This window comes from Pelophylax lessonae (assembly GCF_965119305.1).
Source record: "Pelophylax lessonae genome assembly, chromosome: 2".
Lineage (NCBI taxonomy): Eukaryota > Metazoa > Chordata > Amphibia > Anura > Ranidae > Pelophylax > Pelophylax lessonae.
In genome coordinates this window covers 184,900,272-184,924,325 of record NC_138769.1, presented here as the reverse complement: position 1 = coordinate 184,924,325, position 24,054 = coordinate 184,900,272, and the positions used below count along the sequence as shown (strand labels likewise).

Genomic DNA, 24,054 nt, shown 5'->3' with positions numbered 1-24,054 from the left:
TCATTCACATTTAATGTCTTAGGAACTCTGGCAAAATTGCTGCCCACAATCTCAAAATGCACTGCAGTTGCGAAACGCACGTAAGGTGTTCACTTATTTATCGGTTTGTGCAAAGAATCATTCACAAATTTCTTGCATGGTCAGGTGCCATTCATTTTGCTGTAATAAATCGCACCAAACCTCATTCGCAAAGCTTGTCCCCCAAAAAGGAGCAGAAGCTTCTTTTGGGCAACAAGCTTAACACGTTGTGGTTTGCCATAATTGCCGCACGATTTATTGTGGCAAAACCGCACCGCATTTTAGGTGCCATTAAAAATGAATGGCACCCAAACATGCCATTTATGATCGCAGGCAAAATTGCATTGAATCTGCCCAAGATCCCAAAACGCCAAATGTTAATGGAGCATTACATTTCCAGCAAGTTGCAGGTGAATTATTTGCTCTCTTGCATGACACCACAGCTGCCTGATATTTCGAGGTGTTTCAGATAGCTTGTCCTATGCTGGGTGCTGTGGTTCCTTTGTTGATGCTCCTGCCATCTGTAGTGACATGGGGAATAGCAGAAGAAACTAGAATACCCATTAGAGGACAAACTATCCAACACACTAGAAAGGGTTGGATATCAGCAATGCCAGTGCTCTGCAAGAGAGCAAAGAATTCACTTGCCGCCTGCTGGACAGGGATGCACCGGTAAAATCTCTTTGCCCTGACAGATTTAATTACTGCTTATTTGCAACACATTTACATTAAAGCATATCTAAAATGTAAAATTACATAATTTCCACATTAAATATGTTTACTTCCTTGAATTCTGTAGGACATATTTACTATGCCCTGTGAGTAGACACTGCTTTGACCATAGATCTCCTTTAATGTTCTGCTAATTAGGTAATGGCCAGGTAGTGGTTAAATCTCTTAGCCGTAAAATGTATTTATTCACCACTGTAGTCCTACTCTTATTCCTTTTACAGGGGGCAGCTTTTGGAGACTTTTTATACTAGCACCAGGGCTGCTAAATGCTTACAGTCAAACTCCAAACAAAAACGTTTTTTTCTTTTGTTCATCGACGGATACAGCGTTCCATAAATCATAATTACTGCCTTATATTGCCTCCTCCAGGAGTAGGACTAGGCAGAACAAAAACACCTGGCTATGCCCATGGGCCGTCCTCAGCTGGTATATAACCCCCCTCTGTGCTCTAGGTAATCAGTTTTAATCTGTCTAGTCAGGAGTAAGGACCTAGGCTCCCGGCTGGGATCTCTGGTCCTAGTAATTTTTTCTCTTTCCTTACATCTTTTTTTGTTCTTTCTCTTGGGAGATCTACAATTAACTGCTGGGCTTGGCGACGGGCTGGATAATCTAGATCCAGTGGTCCCCCCAGCACAGCCAACGAGCGCGTGCAGACCGCAGCTTTGCGCTAGGTCGGGCACGACATAGCCTCACGGGCAGAGGCTGGCCCGCAAGTTAAACGTCTCGCAGGGTCACATATGACCGGGCTTGGGTCTGAGTCGCAGCTGTCCCTTGGGTGACAGCTCCCCTACTTGGGTGGTGAGGATTCTGTCTGGAACGTTGCCCGCACCATGGAAGGGTAAGTACAGTCCCCCCTCTCCCCTTTTGGCATTATTTTGGGGTGGATGCGCGTAACCTCCAGGGACGGTCGGACCTGCCTGCAGGTTCTCTCCTCTCATCCTTTAATCCCTCATCAGGGCTTCCCCCACTCCCTTTCCTCCCTGTCTGGACCTGGTGTCTGGTGGGGGTCCCAGGGCGGAGAATGCAGCGGAGACCCATGGGGTCTCCCCCGCTATCCCCACTCTGTAAGGGTCCTGGGATAGTGTGCGTCCTTCCCTGATAGTCTGGAGGGGTCCCAGTGTAGCAGACCCCTAGGTGCATGCGCTACTGTTTTAGTGTGGGGTATAGTGCAGGGAGGCATGGGGGAGGGGCAGCAGCGCTATCCCACGGTACATAGTCTACAATGTAACTCAGGCAGGCTTGATGGAAAACCTTGAAAAGTTTATTTATAAAAAATATATATAGTGATGATTAAAACATAATAGAATGTGTTCCAAACCAGATCTGTGGCGTTGCTGGGGGTCACAGGATGACCGAGCCGCTGGGTGAGCCGGAACTGTGTAGATGACCACAACAGGAAACCAGGCAGGAGGGAGAAGGATCTTATGTGCCAAAAGCAGACCGGACCAGCCGGTAGGGTGGCGTGGCTTCCCACCCGATAGTGTGGCTGCTCGCACCGGAGCAGTGTAGACGTGCTGCGGTATCGAGAATCATTAAAATGATTCTGATCATTTTAATTTTCTAAGGATGACCCAAAATTAGGTATTTTCTATTACTTTTACTTTCAATGATAATGGTAAACAGGACAAATAGAGAGGGTTAATCTCATTAACAGGGATACAGACAGCAATACAAACTGGCATGTGTTCTAATCCCTCTCCACTTTATCCAAAACTAAAAAAAAGTTTTGCCTTTAGTTATACCTTAAGCCATTTCAGTACAGGAGATGAGCCTGTACAACTTTAGGTAATATTGGAGTTAAGCTTTAAAGTGGCTGTAATCCCCATACAAGAAATATTAACAAAGCATATCCCTCTTTCCAGTATATTATTATAGTGTGTACTTGTCTCGTTTAGGAGCATGAATTGTCACTTTTTGTCTACTACTTGGTTCCTCTGCTATCAGCATGAATCACTTCTGACAAGTTTTCCTGACACCAAGAGAAACATGGTGACGGGAGGGACCTCCAGCTGATTGACAGCCTCAGCTCTGTTCCTGTGTGCTGTGTGAAGGGGGTGTGTCCCTTCTCTCCAATTAGCTGTTAGAGCTCTCCTCACTGAGCTCTGCAGAGTGTAACTTCAGCTCTCCGCTGCATTTTTCTTGGACTCTTTTTATAATTCAGCACTTTGAACAGGTGTAGAGAAGAGAAGACTACAAATAAACAGATACAATTTATGTAGGAGGATTTTTTAAATAACAGTCACTTCACTTGGCATATGTAAGGGTTTACAATCATTTTAAACGCTATATATCTAGGCATTTACTCAAATTAGAAAGTCGGTGTCTCACCTCTTATAAATGAACGTTTAGCAATTAGTAACAATTGTATGTTGGTTGTCCGATTATCATTGGTACTATATTTATAGTACATAGACTGTTTCAGTACCTGATAAAGCATTGTTAGTACTATTTTTAGTTTGAACATGTCTATTGTATATACTCAAACAGTCGAACATATGTGTACACTATACCCATGTAGGGTTTCCTATGTGTTTAGGAGTTTGTCTTTGCTGCAGATAATGTGTAATCCGTATTAATGACAGGTAACATAATTGGTCTTTGTCTCCTATGTAATGACTTTTCATATCGGATATCTATGTAAATCCATGACATGTAATTTCTGCTGCTGTCAAACAACAAAAACATTTTCTAAAACCCGGAATTTGATGGTGCTCTATAGGTATAACCTGATTCTTTTTTTTCCTTTCTTCTTAACGATAGCATATAGTAATACGGAGTTAGCCAATACCTTCCTGGTATCCGATGCTGAATTTTCAGCTCATGATTATATCATTTACTCGAATGACTATTTGTGGCCCAATTATAACCACCTGGAGTCTGCAGTAGTAGAAGGAATAAAATGTCACCATAAAGACCCTGGACAAACAGCTGAACATGTGCATGTAAGTATATATTTATATTTGTCCATGGTAATAATCTTTCTCCGTGTGTCGACTTTTTCGTAATCTTCTTTTCTATTCTAAATGACACAAATATGACAGTGACACAAAAAACAAAAAAAAACAAAGCTTTTGTAGATCACAGACCTAGTTTACTAGGGTTCCCTTATGTAGTTCTTGTGAATGATTCAGAAGGTTTTGCACACACAAAGAAAAAATAATTATTTTACAACTGCTGCCCTAACATTTTGAAATGGGTCTTTCATTCTGTACATGTTTTCTTTCGGCTACGCATTGTAATAAGTGAGAGGATTCTTGTATTGCAGTATTACTTGTACCACTAGAGTGCAGCAGAGGATGATTTTGAGTATCATGATCTCTACGTTTTAGGTTCACAGGGATTTAAAAAAAAAAAAATTTGATGGTTTCTCTAATGATTATACTTTTTGGAGCGGAACTCCAGGAATTATACTTTTGCATGATCACATTGGGCCAGCCTGGCTCAATGTAAGTATGCATATCTGTTACCCGGAGGGCTGCTGGGGATGCTGTAAATCACTGTAGTGGTGCATGCTACATGCAGTGAGAACCACAATGTTCAAAGTCCTGTGCAAGCAGTTTCTGCTCTGCACATTAACCATGGGGTCGCTCACTCGGACCCTTCACCCTTGATAGAGTGCCTTGTATTTTTCAATGGTTCCAAGATGTTCTATGAATGCTGGACATGCTAAACGAGCAACCCCCTGCGGTCAGTATGTAGAGGGGCAGTGGCTCACTCAGAGCCTGGAAGATTGCAGCACTACTTAAAATTCACCAGAAACCCAAGTTGTTAACTGAAACCAAAGCATTCAAAGTTAATAGCAACTTGTTACCTAGCAAGAAAGAGATCAAGCTGCTCCCAGAACCCATTGTGGGTCTCTACAGAGGGACATGACCATCCACAAAGAATGCAGTAATTCACATTTAAATCAGCTGATATGTGATCGATTTGTCATATTGTTAGGTAATAGTGAACCTTCTTCAGTCAAAGTGCGCAAAGTTGACAGCTAAAACAAAATTTATTTTTCGTTCATTGACGGACACAGCTCCTGATCTTTATAACCATTGGGTTATACTGCCCCCTACAGGAGTAGGACACTAGGCAGAAAAAAAGTCTGGCTACGCCTATAGGCAGTCCCAGGGGGTATACTCCCTCTCTCTGCTATAGGTACTCAGTTTTTTTTTTCTGCCTAGTCAGGAATAAGGACCTAGTTCCTTGCTGGGATTTTTTCTAGATATAAATTTTTCTCCTGTTTTTTTCCTGTGAGATCTACAATCAACTGCCGGACTGGGGGACGGGCTGGATTAATAATATAGATCTAGTGGTCAAGCCAGTTTGGCCAGTGAGTGCCCGCAGACCTCAGCTCCGCACTAGGTCACCTGCGACATAGCCCCACCAGACGGGGCTGGCCTGCGATTAAACGCCTTGCAAGGTCGCATACGACCCGGTCTCGGCATTCCGATGGTGAGGGGTTCTGTCTGGAGCGGTGCCTGCCTGGTTCCTAGTATGGTGAGTAGCTGTCCCCCCCCCCCCCTCCCCCGGAGGGTTTTGAGGTGGATGTGGGCTACTCCTTGGGACGGTCGGATCCCCGGGTCCCCCTCCTTCCCGTCAGGCACCCCCCTCATCTTTCTCCCATCCAATCCCCCCTCCACTTAGGCTGGGGCTGTCTGGGTGTTTTGGCCACCTCCTGGGGGGCAGAGTGCTATTCTGGTGATAGGGGTGGGGGGGGGTCCCCCCGATGACTCATGGAGTCTTTGGAGCACATCTTCCCACCTGATCCCCTCTCTGGGGCTGCGGGGCCCTCTGGGTCCCATCCATCCACCTGGAGTCCCTTGTGTCCTGGGTGGAGGTGGTTTTTTGGCAACGGGCTGGCATAAAAGCGCCCCCCGCCTTCCTCTGCCTCATCTGTCTCCTCAGATCCTGAATCTGGTTTGACTGCCATGCTTGCATTGTCATGCCAATGGGGGATCGCGGTACTGGGCTACTTGGCCGTCCTCCTTCTGTGAGCGGAGTCTCCTACTTTTCTGGTGGAAAACCTGGAAATCCCCATACGAACTTGAAAGAGTTTGGCCGAATTCTGAATTTTCAGCAGTCGGCTCTGGTTCCGTCCACAAGCTGGACTATCTGGGTCTGACTCTGGACTGAGCCTTAGCCAGGGTGTTCCTTCCTCTGAATAAATTCCAAAAACTACAGGCTGCAATTCATCTCCTGCTGCCCAGCAGATAGTCATCCCTCCAGGCTTGCATTCGGGTGCTGGGTCTAATGGTGTCTACCTTTTGAGGCAGTTCAGTTTGCACAGTTCCATACGAGGTCTTTGCAAGGGAGATTTTGGCCGAATGGGACAAGAATCTACAGTCTCTGGTTCCTCCCCTTGTATTGGACATTGGTCACCACGGATGCCAGCCTGTCCGGTCAGGCAAATATTTTGCTCAGGGGATCTGGACACTGGAAGAGCCCAGACTACTGATCAATGTCTTGGAACTCTGAGCGATCAGACTGTGCCTAACATTGGACGGATCATTTTCTGGGATGTCCAGTGGGTATTCAATCAGACAATGCCACGGCCGTGGCTTATGTCAGTCACCAGGGGGGCACAAGAGGTGTCCTGGCGGGCTCTGGAGGTAGCCGGCATTCTAAGGTGGGCAGAACAGTTCTTTCCAGCCCTCTCTGCCATATACATTCCTGCAGTGGAAAACTGGCAGGCAGATTACCTCAGTCGGCAGGCGTTGGACCGAGGGGAGTGGTCCCTTCACCTGGAGGTGTTTCATCAGTTGTGTCTCCGATGGGGCATCCTCGAGTGTTGGCTTCCCAGCTCAACAGAAAGGTGCAGGGGTTTGTGACTCGGTCACAGGATCCTCTGGCGGATGCCATAGATGTGCTGGTGGTCCGGTGGGGTCAGTATCGTCTGATTTACACCTTCCCTCCACTCAAGCTTCTGCCAAGACTTCTACGCAGAATGGAGCCAGAAGGGATTCTGGTAATCTTATTGGCCCTGGACTGGCCTCGCCGGGCTTGGTACGCCAATCTGGTGTGGCTGGTCGCCGACATTCCTTGGAAGCTTCCTCTTAGGGAGGATCTGCTGTCCCAAGGACCAATCTTCTGTAATACTAACAGTCGTGAGTCTGTGTTTCCAGCGCTGTTAAATGCTAGGAAACCTACTTCTAGGAAGATCTACCGTAGTACGTGGAAGATGTACATTGCGTCATGTGAGTCTCTTGGGGTTCATCCTCGCTTTTGTTAGGTGGCTCGGATCTTGACCTTCCCTCAATGTGGGTTGAGCAGAAACGTGCCTTGAGTACTATCAAGGGCCAGATGTCGGCCTTTGTGGTCTTCTTTCACCTGCTAATGGCCACACACTCCCTGGTGTGTACCTTTCTTCAGGGAGTTTGGCACTTGGCTCCACTAGTGCGGTTTCTGTTGCCGCCTTGGGACGTCAATTTGATGCTCTCAGCCTCCTTTTGAAAATCTTCAGGATATTACCATGCTTACGCTGTCCCAGAAGGTGCCCTTTTTTTGGTGGCTATCACCCCTGCGTGCAGGGTTGGCAGGGTTATCCTGCCGTTCACCTTACTTGGTGGTTCACAGAGTTAAGATGGTTCTTCACCCCTGTAAGTCGTTCCTTCCAAAGGTTGTCTCTGATTTTCATTTGAATGAAAACATTGTGTTGCCGTCCCTGTGTCTCAGGCCAAAACATTCGAAGGAAATTGCCTTGCATGCCTTGGATGTGGTCCGGGCAATTAGAGTGTACCTGGCAGCTACGAAGTCTTTTAGGAAGTCAGACGCGTTATTTGTGGGCCTCGGAAAGGGTTGTTTGCTTCCTCTGCGACCATTTCCAGATGGATCAGACAGACCTGTGATTCAGGCCTATTCCATCAGGGGTCAGGTTCTTCCTTTCCCTGTCAAGGCGCACATTACTCTGGCGCTTTTAGTGCTTCCTGGGACTTCCGTCATCAGGCGTCAGTGACGCAGGTTTGCAAGGCGGCCATCTGGTTGTTGGTGCACACTTTCAAAAAGTTCTATAAAGTGGATGTGTTGGCATCTGCGGATTCTTCTTTTGGCCGCAAGGTTTTGCAGGCTGCTGTTTTAGAGGACCTGATCCTCTTTGAGGGTGTATTGTTTTTTTCAGGTGGGCTCCAGTTGCTATGGTTGAGCTCCTGTTGCCTGGTTGGCTACTGTTTAGCCTTGGGAATTTTTTTTGCTGTTGCCACCCCTCATGTTTAACACTGCTTTGGAACGTCCTAATGGTTATGAAGATCAGGAGCTGTGTCCATCCATGAACGAAAGAGAAAATAGGATTTTGGACTTACCGTAAAAAATCAATTTCTCTGATGTTCATTGACGGACACAGCACCCACCCCTCTGTGGAGTTGTAATTCTTCTGACACTGTTTGTAACAAAACAAAGTACCTATAGCAGAGAGAGGGAGTATACCCCCTGGGACTGCCCATAGGCATAGCCAGACTTTTTTTTCTGCCTAGTGTCCTACTCCTGTAGGGGACAGTATAACCCAATGGTTGTGACGATCAGGAACAGTGTCCGTCAATTAACATCAGAGAAATGGGACTTCCTGGATTCGCTACCCATAAATGCTGTCTCTGCAATGACGGCGGACGCCTTTGTTTATGCTGTTGATGGGCAGTAAAACCACCGCTGTAGGTTGTTTTGTTATTTTGTTATTCTGTCTTATCCTGTACTTTCGTCATCGCACAGGTACCCCTCCCCCCTTTCTCCTTGATTCCCTCCCACCCTTTATACCTCCTCCCCATGATCCGCCTTGTTTGTCCCCCCTTCCTCTTCTTCTTTCTCTTTTGCAACTTCTCCCCCCCGTGGCAATAATCTTATTTAGGTGTATAAGATCCATCCAACTAGGGTTCTAGTATATTTTGTTTCTTTTCTGGATCTGGTTCTGTGAATCTCCTTGTTTCTCTGGGTCGGATTTGAGCCCCTTATATTGCTCAGCCTTCGACCCCAAAAAATGAAAAAATGTTCTGTAACAATGTTATACTTTTTACCATGTATCGCATTTTGACTTTAATAAAGTTTCTTTCAAAAAAAAAAAAACATCAGAGAAATGAATTTTACAGGAAGTCAAAAATCCCATTTTTTTTTTTTTGATCGGACAGTACAGGACAAAATCATTGTAAGTCTCTTTCTGTATTAAGGAGAATTACTGGTTCTTCTGGAAATTTCTGCTTTTTGTATTCCTTCTCAAACTTGGCTAAGCACTAGACTTTCTGGATAATTGTGCAACTTCCAAATGGATACCCTAGGCATGCCACTGGGACTGTACCTGGACCTGACAAAAGACTTTAAAGTCACCTAGGGTACAGCCTGTTGTTGAATCTATGGAAATGTGTGAGACCCTTGCAGTCTGATTAGAAAATATGGCCCCTGACCCTGAGTGGATCGTTCTGTCCTCCAGAGTTTGGAGAGTTTTCGGACTGCCTTGAGGTATTGTGTTGTGAGAGTCTTGGGGATTCTCTCCAGCAGATGTCCTTCTGTCTAATTATATGCTTTATATTCTCTGGTGTAAATAATGGTTCTGCTGAACTGGCATGTAAAATTACCTGGAATGTATAGCCGGTTGACAACTCTTTGGCAAACACCTGTACTAAATTATCAAGGAAGTCACTAGTGATAAAGACCTGCTTTAGCCTAGCAAAAAGATGAATAATGTTCTTGCAAGTAAATACTCCTCTTCTTGGTTTGGAAGGAGTTCCTTTAGTCTCTCCCAGGCCTTTTCCCTCAAATCTAAGCTGGGACTTTTTTCAAGCCCTGGACTCCCCAGCCAGATATGTCCAGCCCCAAGCGCACTAACGGTGAGGGGGTGCCCCACTTCTTCAAGTGACGGGACATCTGAAGGCCTTCTTGGCCCTTTGAGTTTGCAACAATCTTGACCTCTGGGTCTGGAATGTCCTCTCTAGGGGGGGTACAGGCTGGAGTTTTGCTCTCCACCTCACTTCATGCCTTCCATTTTGCCTGCTTTCCCACAAAGGTTGGAGAATCGTCATTCGGTTTTTCAGCAATTGCTCACCTCACGAGTCTGTTTCTGCAGGCGACAGGTTTTATTTGTTTTATTCCAACCTGTTTATGATCCCAAAAGCCAAGGGTGGCATTTATCTTATCCTGGACCATAAGTGTCTAAATGTATTCCATGAAATTCAGAGCTTTTTGAATGGAATCAGCCAGGTTGGCCATTGTTTCGCCAACAGGGGGATTTTCTGGCGTTGGAACACATTAAGGATGCCTACTTACCCATTCTCATTTTCCCTCCTCACCAGCACTTTTTTCATGTTGTGGCAGGCGATTGTCTTTCAGTTTTTTTGTCTCAGCCATTTGTCCTCTCCACTACTCCTCCGGTCTTCATAAAGTGCTGCAAAATATTGGCCTCTGTTCTGGCTCTTCTTAGTTCTCAAGGGGGTCCACATTGTGGGCTACCTGGATAATTTACTGTTGAAAGATTGTTCTGTCTAGGCTTTAAATGCCAGCATACAATATACTGTGCAGACGCTGAACATTGGCAGGATCTTCAATCCTCATAAGTAGTCATTTGACCCTACTCCCCATCTGGACTACTCAGAGTTGGTCCTGAACACAAACCAAGCAGTCTGTCTCTCCTCTGAAAAGATCAGGTCTCTTCGCTCCCATTTAGGCATTGTTTCTTGGTGCAAGGTAAAGAACCGTTCTTTCCACTTCTATTTATTCTTTTTTGCTTGATAAAAATCTGAGGATTTCTGTGAGTAGGAAGGGTTCTATTGGAGTCCTGCCTGTCCTGTTTGCCAGTGCTCAAGTCACCTGGAAGTAGCAAAATATAATTCAATAATCTTCAACTATGTCCTGGACTGTTCTCCAAGAAACAGATTTTACAGTTAAGTCAGAAATCCTCTTATTTAGTAGAAAACTAGTTAGCACCGATTGAAGCTAAAAATGACTTATTAAATCTTTTCAAAAAGGAGATTATATAAATCTTAAAGATCACATCAATAGAATTGTCAGTACTATTAAAAAATATTTAAATATAAAATTGATTTAAATTGGGCATTGTTTGACAGGAATGAGATGCATCATTCAGGGGTGTTATTAATGATTTTTTACAGTTCACTTTGAGTACTGAATACTTACTTTATACATCAAACATTTTCAAAGTGGTGGCAATGCAAAGATCACAATTAGCAAAACAAAGGTTGATAGTTACCGTTAGCATTAAAGGCTACATGTTCCTCTGAAGTTTTTTTTTTTTTTTTTTTTTTGGGGGGGGGGGGATTCAAAGACGGGTATTTAAATGAACAATAGATCTGTCAGTTAAAGTGTTACAAACCCACAACAGTAAAATCAGTGTGTATATGCACATGCTTGTTATACTCACTGTGGAACCTAAGGGGTTAATCCTCTGCATTGTGTAAAAAAGCTGTTTGTTCCTGTCCTCTCCGATCCTCCCCTTCCACTGTCCCCAATCCATCTGCTGATAGTACAGGGCCCTAGGAGACACTCTGCACATGCTCGGTTTGGTGTGTATTACTAGAGGTTTTTTTTTTTTTTTGGGGGGGGGGGGGGGCGGTACATGTTATCGGCACATGGCCAATCAGCACTGTCCAGTCAGAGGGTCATGAGTCCTGCAGCTTCATAGGACAGTCAGAGGGGAATGAAAACTCCTACAAGCTTTTTTTTTTTCTCAAAATTCTTTATTAGAGAGAAAAAAAACGTACAAGCATACCACAGATCAACAACAGGTACAGCCAAATTCCAGGTACAGCCAACATATGACAAATTGAAGACAGTGCAGACAGCAGTTCAAGGTGTATTAACGTAACACTAAGGCATCCATAGAGCGCATAAGGAACATAATGTACACCCCCTGTGAGGCCAACGGCCTTAGCTGTTAGAGCTGAATAGTGAACAAATAAATTCTCAGGGCACCTTCAGGCAGACCTCCCCCGCCCCACCGGACCGGCATCCTTCTCATGGCCGGCTACCGGGGAAGGGAGGCCCCCCTCAGGTGCACCCGAGTGCCGCGGCACACCCCAGAGGACCCAATGGCGGTACTTCCCCCAAAGGGGTGTCGCACCGCATCACTCCCGGAAACTGACCGACCAACCTAATAGGGAGCCAAACAGATCATGGCCAGTACTCATCAGCGGTATAGAGGATGAATAAACTTATAGACGGTATGCTTAAAGCCAAAAAAGAAAAAAAAAGGGGAGGGGCTACAGGAAAAAAGACAAAGAGGGAAAGAGAAGAGGGGAGGGGACCAAGGTGGAGAAGTAAGGGAACAGGGGAGCACCAAGGAGGAGAGTGGGGGGAGGCCGGCCGACCCCCGTTCAGCGACCATCAGCGGGTAAGCAACTCTGTATATTCCGGAGTGTATTTAAATTCATGCCAATAGAACCAGCGTTTCAGGAACAACTCCTACAAGCTTTAACCAGACACTAATGGAAGTCACAAGACTGCTATATATTGCTGTTGAGAAAAGGTATTTAGCAGTTTATAGTTACTAAAATTAGTGTACTGTAGAAGTCCAGATATAGTTCATGCAGATTTCTGGATTTAGTAACATGTTTAATGTATACCTTAATTTATTATCTTTTAAAACCTGTCTGATGTGGGCGGATTATATTATTCAAGACTCTGCTTAACCGGTTTAACATCTGTGTGAATTTTATATATGTGATGTAACAAAGAAATTAGACAACAAGATCCACATTGTAGAGATTTCTTATTTTCTTTTGGGACGAGGGGATAAAAATTGTATATTTTATTAAAAGGGGGAACTACCCTTTCTTAATGAGATGGTTAAATAGCTATAGTAACAGAAAAGCAGTCACTTTTAAATATAGGTATGGAAAAAACCCCTTTGGGTGCCTGTTTCCTTGAAACGTTTAGCCCCTTTTCAGACTTATGCATTATATTAATGCACCAGTCTGTGTGCAGTTTGTTTCGGTGCCATTTATTTAGGATGTCCCCCAATGCAGTGCTGTGGGTATCAATTGACCGAAACTGAAGTGCACCCCACACACACACATACACATGACCTGCGTTAAAAAAAAAAAAAAAAATCGTTCAGGTCTGTGATTTGTTCTTTTACTGTTTGTTATCAACCCCATTCTAATAAATTGGGCTGCCTTAATACTACACCCCTCATCATTTAAAATAGTATACCATAACTCATCACAACTGAATGGGCAGGTATGAAGTAATGTTTACTGAGAAAATGTAGTTTCTTTTTTAGCGTTTACTTAGAAATATTTTTTTTATGTGCCTCCTTGTATTTTATCCCATGCATTCTTTGCAGTATTTCTAGTATTATTATTATGTTAAATATACAGATTTGAAGATTATCCATTATAGAAAGGTCTTTGTGATCGTGACCTCCTAGACTCTCAACTACTGAGATTTATCCTTACTGACAACACATTGTTGTTATTGAGTCAAATGTGTTTGATGAAACTTGGTTTGAAAACGTAAGGTTCCATTACTGCATGACTCTACAAAAGCACTACCCAAAGCACTCATGTAATGATCAATTATTTCTATTTACAAACTATAAATAACCTCAATTCATATTGATAAGGTTATTGTAAGCTAATATGTGTACACTGTATTACTAAATGTATTGGGATGCCTGCCTTTACACGCGCATGAACCTTAATGGCATCCCAGCTTAGTCCATGGAGTTAAATATTGAGTTGGCCGACCTTTTGCAGCTATAACAGCTTCAACTCTTCTGGGAAGGCTGTCCACAAGGTTCAGGAGTGTGTCTATGGGAATGTTTGATCATTTTTTGTGAGGTCAGGCACTGATGTTGGAGAGAAGGCCTAGCTAGCAGTCTACGCTCTAATTCATCCCAAAAGTGTTCTATCGGGTAGAGGTCAGGACTCTGTGCAGGCCAGTCATGTTCCTCCACCCCAAACTCTCTCATCCATGTCTCTATGGACCTTGCTTTGTGCACTGGTGCGCAGTCATGTTGGAACAGGAAGGGCAAACCCCAAACTGTTCCCACAAAGTTGGGAGCATGAAATTGTCCAAAATGTCTTGGTATGCTGAAGCCTTGAGTTCCCTTCACTGAAACTAAGAGGCCAAGTCCAACCCCTGAAAATCAATCCCACATCATAATCCCCTCTCCACCAAATGATTTGGACCAGTGCACAAAGCAAGGTCCATAAAGACATGGATGAGCGAGTTTGGGGTGGAGGAACTTGACTGGCCTGCACAGAGTCCTGACCTCAACCCGATTAGAACAGTGCCTGACCTCACAAATGCGCTTCTGGAAGAATGATCAAACATTCCCATAGACACACTCCTAAACCTTGCGGACAGCCTTCCCAGAAGAGTTGAAGCTGGTATTGCTGCAAAGGGTGGGCAAACTCAATATTGAACCCTACAGACTAAGACTGGGGTGCCATTAAAGCTCATATGTGTGTAAAGGCAGGCATCCCAATACTTTTGGTAATATACTGTATATCTAAGAATACAATTTTAAAAGGCTTTATGTTTAAAGCTTTGGAAGATTGGCAAAGGTTAGAACCTCTGTCAGACTTTTACTGCAGTTTGGGGAGTAGTTTCTTCTTTAGTTCCTGGTATGATGACTACCAGTACCAAGAACAGGAAATAAGGGGAAATCTCTCCAAAAAGATAGCAGTAAAAACCCAATAGATGTTCAAACCCTTCCCCACTTTCCCTAGTGGAGAGTATTGTTATTGCCGGCATTTTCACTGTTGGAGTTGTTTTCCTTTTACTTCATATCTCAGTGATAACATCAAAGGACAAAAGGTAAATCCAAATTGACAGGGATTCTAAAACCACTCCACTCTATTCATTTTGGCGATTTTAACTTTTTATCATTACCTAATAAATTTTACTTTTGAATAGGCTAAAGACATTTCCATACATAGCAAAACAAAATGGGTAGAATTTTCAGCAACTGGAGCAGACAGATCTTGAAACAGCTGTGCATAGTAACCAGCTGTGCATAGTAACCAATCATCTATCAACTTTAGCTTGTTCCGTTAAGCTTTAAAAATGAAAGCTAGAAGCTGATTGCTTTCTGTGCATATCTGCTGCAGATTCTGGTTGCTCCAGTTTTTGAAAATTCCCCTAAATGTGTGTAAGTCTTACAGTGTGTTCTTTGTAAGTCCGTCACATCAGGAGAGGATAGCCTGTCCACAGCCATCATACTTCAGAGATGACTGCTGCTATGTGTGAGAGCAGTGGTCTCTCTGCAGCATGGTTGCTCAACCTGTGGCCCTCCAGCTGTTGCTGAACTACACATCCCATGAGAGATTGCAAGGCTGACAGTTACAAGCATGACTGTCTAAGGCAGAGGCATGATGGGACTTGTAGTCTCACAACAGCTGGAGGGCCACAGGTTAAGCACCCATGCTCTGCTGCATTCTGACATCCCTCCCCTCCCTTATGAGCTGCCAGGTAGAGCGCTCCAATCAGCAGGAAGCATAACCTTTGCTGATTGGATAGCTCTAGCTGTGACTCAGTGGGGGTGTCTCGGACTCCTGCTTCCCCACGGATAGGAACTGGCCCGATTCCAACATAATGACGAGGACAAACTTTTCCTCTTTGCATGCGGCTGATTTTTTAAAAAGAACAATGCTATTTGTTTTAATATACACAGAAAGTGTTAGACTGATTTGGAAGGAAGAACAATTTGGATTTAAACCGATACCTTTCACTTGTATATATTAGGATGAGTTTCAGGTATGGATATGTTTATAGATTTCAACAAAATGGTGGCCATCTGCACACAGAAACCGACTCAACTGTTGCATACATTTGTTTGAGATGGTTAAAAGATGGCTTTAGCTCCTGTTTTGCACCTGTAGAGAACTCCCCAGATGACTCCGATTCCTCTATGATTAAGCTCTGAGGGGCAAAATGCATCTGTGGAGTTCTCCACAAGTGGAAAACAGGAGCTGAAGACGTCTTTTAACTATCTCATACACATTTATGAAACAGGAAGATGGTGTCTGTGTGCAGATGGCCACCATTTTGTTGAAGTCTACTGGAACCTAACAAGCCGATTCGGTCTTTCTTGCACCAGCCTTTTGGTATGCTGATCTGACTGACACAGGTTTGCGAGGGCATTCGAGTGGTACTATTTGCATTGTTTTGGGCTACATAGAAATGTTTTTATAGTTACATTGGCCTAGCTTGGACCAATGTAATTATGCGTATACCATACCTGGAAGATGCCTCTAGAAGCTGGAAATTAATGTAATAGGCACTGCTTCTACAGTGATTGCTGCTAGCTTCCAGGTCCTATGCCAAGCGGTCACCTTGCTGCTTAGTAAACACAAAGACCTCCCGTCTGGCACTAACACCAAAGAACTCTTTGGCTTTTCTCAATTATTGCAAAACAATCTCTGTGATGTCACACCTCATCCAGTCACAGAATGATTTGCATTCATTGAGTGAATGCAAAGTGCTCTCTGAATGGTGCCCTTGCTGAGCAGGTTACCCCCTGTGTTCAGTAAGCAACAGGGGAACCATTTAGCATGCGATCTGAAAGCTAGTGGAGATTATCGTAGTAACTATGCCTACCACAGTGATTTCCAGCTTCCAAGGGGATCAGCCAGGAATGGTATCTGCATAATTACATTGGTCTAAGCTGGACCAGTGTAACTATGTAAAAATAACCATGCCCAGAATTGAACTGCTTCCTGCCTGCCATATAGTGAAATGACGGGGGGGGGGGGATCACTCTCGTTCTAGGAGGATGTCGTATGACATTCTCCTATTTTTTCCACACATGCATGGCTTGGGGGTGGGGGGTTGTTGGTTACGAATCACGGTGATCAGTGGTGCACCGTGTCCCCCAGACTTAGCACATCACTGGTCACGGTTAAGAGCCTATGACGTAGGCTCTTTACCGTGTAACCAGCTGTGTCGGATCACAATGTAAACAGGAAATGCTGGTTATTGGCATGCCTCTCCTCATGCTGACAGTAGAGGAGAGCCGGTAAGGGGCATTCCTGAGCGGGGACATCGGCACTGATCATCAGTGCTCTGATTATTAGTGCAGCCCTATCAGTGCCCATCAGTGATGCCTGTAAGTACCTATTAGTGCCCATCAGTGATGCCTGTAAGTACCTGTCAGTGCTGCATAATAATTCTTCCTCATCAGTGCACATCAGTGAAGGAGAAAAATTACTTATTTACAAACTTTTATAACAAAAACTAAGAAAAACTTTTTTTTCCAAAATTGTTGGGCTTTTTTTTTGTTTGTTTAGCAAAAAATAAAAACCCAGCGGTCATTAAATACCAAAAAGAAAGCTCTATCTTTCTCAAAAAAAAGATAAACGTTTTGTTTGGGTACAGCGTTGCTTTACCGCGCAATTGTCATTAAAAGTGTGACCGCACTGAAAGCTGAAAATTAGCCTGGACGGGAAGGGGGTGAAATATTTGTGACTATTTGTTAACCTTTCAAAGTAATGGAATTGTTGTTGGCTAACCCTAAAACTGTACTTTGCTAAAACATTTTTCCTTTTAGTTTTGAATGGTGTACATGTATTGTATACACTGGTTTGTAATGTTGTCAGTGTCCACATAAATGAGATTTCCCTGTAATTTTTAGACCCAGAAACATAACACTGGAAAACCATTTAGGCCCCTTTCACACGGCTCCGTTCCGTCGACTGAGCCGTTCTGCTCAGTGGGGGATAAATCCGCCGATCCCCGCTGAACAGGCGGATGACAGCTCCGTCTCCACTCTGTGTGCGGAGACTGAGGTGTCAGATCCCTTCTGTCCCCTATGGGGGAATCTGATGAGAAAGGACTGCCTGTCCGTTCTCATCCGATCCACCAGACGGATGGAAAATAGGGTTTCCATCTGTCCCGATTTGACGGATCGGATCGGATGTCACTGGACATGTCTCCGCTGACATCCGCTGCCCCATAGAGATGCATGGGGCATCCGTTCAGAACTGCCTGAAAAACTGACAGGCAGATCTGAACGGTCCACATGTGTGAAAGGGGCCTTAGGGTTGATGACTGGAGAGTGCAAAATCTGATGCAGCTGTTCATGGTGGCCAATCAGCTTATAACTTCAGCTTGTTCAATTAAACTTTGACAAAAAAACAAACATGGAGGCTAATTGGTTTCTATGCAGATTTTGTGCTCTACAGGTTTAGTAAATCAGTCCCTTTCTCTCCTGGATGTCCCCTCACTTCCTTTCTGGTAGCAATGGTTACCAGGACATAGAGTCAAAATAGTCATCTCCAACAGGGGCACAGATAGAAATTAAGACCTGGTAGAGCTTCTAACCTTTCACTACCTACTCCATCCAAGAGGTTTTGGCAATTCCACATCAATTCCAATCTGCTAAATAGTTTGAACCAAATAGTTGTATGTTGACTTACTTGTGATAAGCTGATGTAAAGTTTAACATATATAGTTATCCAATGTTATGATAAAAATCCCAGCTGTCTGCTAGCATGCTTATATAATGCCATTTTTTTTTATTTTTGTTTACTACCAGGGACCTGAATTCAAGGAACGTTTTATGAGGGCCATGCACTGCGTGCTTAAAATAACAGGAAGAGATATAGCAACAGCTTTTGACCTCTCCAAGTACAGTACTGCATGTGATTTAGGAGGTATGTTTTATGTTCTCTCTGTACCCTCCCGGTTTTTCATGTAGCAGGCTGTATATATATTTATATTATACGTGATTGCAGTCATGCTTTTATTGGACCTGTTGGTGCTAGAAAATGTGAAGGTTATCTGTAAAGAAGGCAAAATGTTGGGTCACTTTTTCTTATCTGCTTGAGAATTGGCTGTTTATTTCTTTCTTTATTGTATTTAAATATAAATGTAAGACATTGACGGCTTTATAAATTTGTCCTCATGCACACTGGATGTTTTTACAGTTTCTGTTTTTGGTGTCAGATGTTTTTTTCTGTAGCCAATAAACTCCCCAGCATGTTATCCTACGTGTCCATGCACACACAGGCTGTTATCAGCAGTTTTTGGCAAGGGCCTTTTCTGGTTGTAAAAAAAAAAACGAAAACTAGTGGGTTTTGAGTGGCGTTTTTCAGCTGTAAAAACACTCTAACGTCAATAAACGCCAAAAACGATGCAAACTGGCCTTTTTTGACGTTTTTATTCCATTGCTTTTTTAAGCCTGGGTTCTGTTTGTAGGTGTCGTTCATGGAACATAGCCTGCTGAACACCGCATGTGATTTGCAACAAAAACACACCGCATTCCTGTGCACATCACATGTGAAGTCTGTGCAATGGCTCAAATTGCATCACATTTGCACCAAAATGTTGTAGGACCCTTTTTTTTTTTCCCACATCTAATCGCATTGCATGGGTTTTTTAGCATTTTGCAATCTGTTTTGGGGGTATCGTTCATAGAACATGAAGCCCAGTTCACATTGTGCTGATTCGGCATGCGATTTGTCATGTCGAATCGCTTGTAAAATCAGAGCCTATTGCCGGCAACGGCACCGGTTCACACTGAGGGCAAGTTTGAAATCATTCAGCTTAATGCGCAAGATTTCAAACCTGCATGTCAGTGCAACTTCAAGGGTGATTCGACAGACATCTGTGTGGGTTCATGCACAGATGTGTATTGAAATTTCCCTGAAGTCCCTAAAAGTAGTGCAGAAACTACTTTTGGGAATCGGTGCAGCGCCGCAAAGTCAGGATGGTACCAATTCGGACAGTGACGTTGCCGGCAATAGGCTCTGATTTGGCATGCGATTTGACATGTCAAATCGCTTGTCAAATCTGCCCGATGTGAATGGGGGCTTAATATTCCATGAATGACACTCCAAAACAGATTGCAAAATGCAGAAAGCTTAACAGAATCACATCACATGGGTGTTCACACCCATGCGATGCGATTTTGATGCGGGGAAAAAAGGGTCCACATTTGCACCAAAATGTTGTAGGACCCTTTTTTCCCTGCACCTAATTCTTATTGCATTAGTGTGAACACCCATGTGATGCAATTTTGGCAAGCATTGCATTGTGGGAAAGTGGGAGTTACTAAAATATCAGAGAGGGTATTATTAGCTAAAAATGCCAAAAAACGCTAACGGCAAAAAATGCTAAAAAAAATCTGAAAAACGCCTATGCAAAAAAGCTAAAAAACGCTGAAAAACTCACTACAAAGCTTCTGGCCTTTTTATAACATCCAGTGTGCATGAGGCCTAAAGATTCCTGTAGTGGCTAATCTACACATCTCTGTATTTAATAGCATAACAAAAATGTGGAAGATCAGACATGTAGAAATGCAAAAATAACATTAAAAATTACTTTGAACTGTATTTTCACATTTGCAATCAATTGAAAAAACCGCACTCTGCTATATGTTCCCATTCACACAGCATACCTAAAAAAATATATATATATATGTATTATATATAATATAATATGTACACTATATTGTCAAAAGTATTGGGACACCTGCCTTTACGTGCACATGAACTCTAATGGCATCCCGCTCTTAGTCTTTAGGGTTCAATATTCAGTCGGCCCACTCTTTGCCGCTTTAACAGCTTCAACTCTTCTGGGAAGGCTGTCCACAAGGTTTAGGAGTGTGTCTATGGGATGGTTTGACCATTATTCCAGAAGAGCATTTGTGAGGCTAAGCACTGATGTTGGGGAAAAAAAGGCCTGGTTTGCAGTCTCCCCTCGAATTCATTCCAAAGGTGTTCTTTCGGGTTGAGGTCATGACCAGTCAAGTTCTTCCACCCCAACTTCCTCATCCATGTCTAATATAGATCTTGCTTTGTGCACTGGTCCAAATCATTTGGTGGAGGGAGATTATGGTGTGGGATTGTTTTCCAGGGGTTGGGCTTGGCCCCTTAGTTCCAGTGAAGGGAACTCTTAAAGCGGTTGTATACTTAAAAAAAAGAAATAAAACTAAAAACCCTGCAATACAAAGGCATAATGAGCTAGTATGCATCGCATACTAGCTCATTATGAAATATTTACCTTAGAACGAAGGCCTGACAAGGACCCCCGGACACCGCTGTGGGAGCTGACCCCTCGAGGTCTCTTCCGGGTTCGGCGGCTCCGGCGCTGTGATTGGCCGGAGCCGTGATGACTTCACTCCCGCGCGGGAGTAATTTTTCGGCATGTTCCCGGCAAGTTCCCGCCGGACCTTCAGATCGAATGCGCCGCTTGCGTGAGCGGCTGCATGCAGTGCAAATATCTCCTAAACCGTGCAGGTTTAGGAGATATTAATTGTACCTACAGGTAAGCCTTATTATAGGCTTACCTGTAGTTAAAAGTCGCAAAAAGCGGTATACTACCGCTTTAAGGCGTCAGCATACCAAGACATTTTGGACAATTTCATGCTCCCAACTTTGTGGGAACAGTTTGGGGATGGCCCCTTCCTGTTCCAACATGTATGTTCCATCCATGTATGGCCAGCTAAAGAGGGACACCCTGAGTTTCCATTCATTAACATGCAATGAAGAAGCCCAGAATCAACTTGTCAGAACAGATAGTATTCGAATCTAGTTTGCAAATGATAATTGGATCTGCCCACTTCAATTTTAGAGTTTTCACTAAAAAGCAATTAAAATGTAAGCAGCAATTTTTATTTTTAAAAGCATATGGATGGTCAAAATTCCTCATTTCAATTATGTCTAGCCTACTCCTATTTATCTGAACGATCTTGAAGTTTGTAAAAATCCCCACATATTTACTTCCTTGAACTCTGTGACATGTATTTACTGTGCCCTGTGAGTCGGCACTGCTGTGCCACACATTTCACAGAGCCTGCCTTCTGAACTACAGAGGTTCTGAGGGGAGTTTCAGGAGGTAGAGTCCGTACAGGGATTACTGCTTGCAGCCAGCAAGGTACCATGGGATATGTAGTCCTTGAAAATAGAAAAGAGTAGAAAATGCAAAGAGCAGAGGAGAAGCTGCAAAGCATGCAAGGATTCCAGGAAGTTGTGAACAGCGATTGCCAACAGACAGGCAACACTCACAACATGAAAGAAGCTTTTTCAAGTAAGCTTATATACTGGATTGTCAACCATAACCATTGTTGGTTAACCAATGCTGATGAACTGCTTTAACCACTTGCCTACTGTGCACTTAAACACCCTTCCCATCCAGGCCAATTTTCAGCTTTCAGCGCTCTCACACTTTGAATGACAATTGCGCGGTCATGCTACACTGTACCCATATGAAATTTTTATCATTTTTTTCACACAAACAGAGCTTTCTTTTGGTGGTATGTAATCACCTCTGGGTTTTTTATTTTTTACAAAAAAAAAGAAAAAAGACAGAAAATTTTGAAAAAAAAAAAAAAGTTTTTCTTATTTTCTGCGAGTAAATTTTGAAAATAAATTTTTCTCCCTCACTGATGTGCGCTGATGAGGCGGCACTGATGGGCACTGATAGGCTGCACTGATGGGCACTGATGAGGTGGCACTTATGGGCACTGATGAGGTGGTACTTATGGGCACTGATGAGGAGGTACTAATATGCCGCACTGATGAGCACTGATAGGCGGCACTGATAGGCGGCACTGATAGGCGGCACTGCTGGGCACTGAGAGGTGGCACTGCTGGGCACTGAGAGGTGGCACTGCTGGGCACTGAGAGATGGCACTGCTGGGCACTGAGAGGTGGCACTGCTGGGCACTGAGAGGTGGCACTGCTGGGCACTGAGAGGCGGCACTGACGGGCGGCACTGATAGGCGGCACTGATGGGCACTGGCGGATGGCACTGATGGACACTGACGGGTGACAGTGATGAGCACTGACGGGCGGCACTGATGAGCACTGATGGGCAGCACCATCAGTGCCCACACTCAGTGCCCATAGTGCTGCCAGTCAGTGCTCATCAGTGCCTAGATGAGCAGGCACTGATGGGCACTGACTGGCAGCACTATGGGCACTGATTGTGGGCATTGATGGGGGCACTGATGGCGGGCACTGATGGTGGGGGCAGTGTGTGTGTTTTTTTACCTTCAGTAATCAGGGCACTGGTGATCAGTGCCCTGATTACATTTGTCTGTGTCCCCAGCGGCTGTCGGCTCCCCCTCCTTCCTCACACTGCAGTGTCTGTGTGAGGAAGGAGCGCCGGCGATGAGAGATGATCTCATATGTTTACATATGAGATCATCTCTCATTGGACGGCTTGATCACGTGGTGAATGGCCGCTGTGATTGGCCATTCACCACGATCTGTGATCGGCCGTGTCCAAGGGACACGGCCGACACAGATTCCCCCCGATGCGCGCTCGCAGGAGCGCGCGGGGGGGCGTGTCACTGGAGGCCGTTTAAAAACGGCCTCCCGAAAATTCGAGTCCGCGCTGCAGCCGTATATAGGCTGTAGCGCGGATGGGAAGGGGTTAAAACTGAACTAAACCCACCTATCGTGTTTAGCCAGGGAGGCTGCTATCTTAGCCTCTGTTTGATGTGCAACTCAGTTATGACACCCGCCATTTGATGGTTTGACAGTTTTGGTTGAGAGTACAAGCAAATCTGACAGTTAGCATTCCCAGCATGCCACGAATGTAACTGCTTTTGTAACCATTAAAACTATGGGTTTAGTTCAGCTTTAGGTTATGCTGCGTGAATGAGAACATGTAACAAGTATAAGGTAGATATTATCCCAGTTTGGCTGCAAAAGTGGATAAGGTAAACCCTGCAATAATAATTAACTCACTGACATTACACTATATAATTCTTTTAAAACTCAAGTCTTTCATAGCACTGGCCTTGTGTTTTCCGCTCTTAAGTTTAAGGGTTCTTTTATTTTATTTTTTTAAATGCTTATGTTAGATTGTGCCCATTGTATGAGCTAAGCAGGTCAGCTGTAATTTTAAAATCTTAGTTTAGTTAAAATAAATAAGCACAAGGGACCGTACTTGTCATCAGTGTGATGTGTCCCTTGTGCTGCTGTCTCCTGGTTTGGGTGAAATCTTCCTCCTCCTGTCAACTCCCTACTAGAAGATTACGACAGTGATTCTGTCATATAAAAACATTTATAAAGCTGCTTACAAGAGTAAAGTGCATCCAGAGTTGCACACACCTACAGCAATTCTAATTGCTTCTTGCAGGCTGAATGCTGGGATGTTCAAAGCTCTTCCCATCACGTTCCTATTGGTGCTTTGTTGTGATGGGCTGGCTCACTAGCCAACAAAAATGGGTGGGAGGGGCAGGCAAGCTCCATAAAAAAAAGTGTTGGTGCCACTTACTATGATCTACTGAAGTGTTGAATAAACTTTGAGTTGTGCATGCCTAAGGGCATTTGATCTGGCATGTCTTTGCCATACATGTAGTAGGGATTCACATCACAAGTGGATCTTTGAGGTTTTTTTTTAAATCAGATTTTTATTTATTTA

The 24,054-nt window shown here is 44.0% G+C and overlaps 1 protein-coding gene across 1 annotated transcript in view; it reads left to right on the top strand.

Moving 5' to 3' along the window:
• Positions 1–24,054, top strand: part of ASMTL (acetylserotonin O-methyltransferase like) — an 89,964-nt gene that overhangs the window by 43,550 nt on the left and 22,360 nt on the right. The window contains exons 9-10 of the mRNA XM_082246864.1: positions 3,511–3,692; positions 18,215–18,332. Of these exons, the coding sequence (XP_082102990.1) occupies positions 3,511–3,692; positions 18,215–18,332 (300 nt within the window). The remainder of the gene's footprint in view (positions 1–3,510; positions 3,693–18,214; positions 18,333–24,054) is intronic.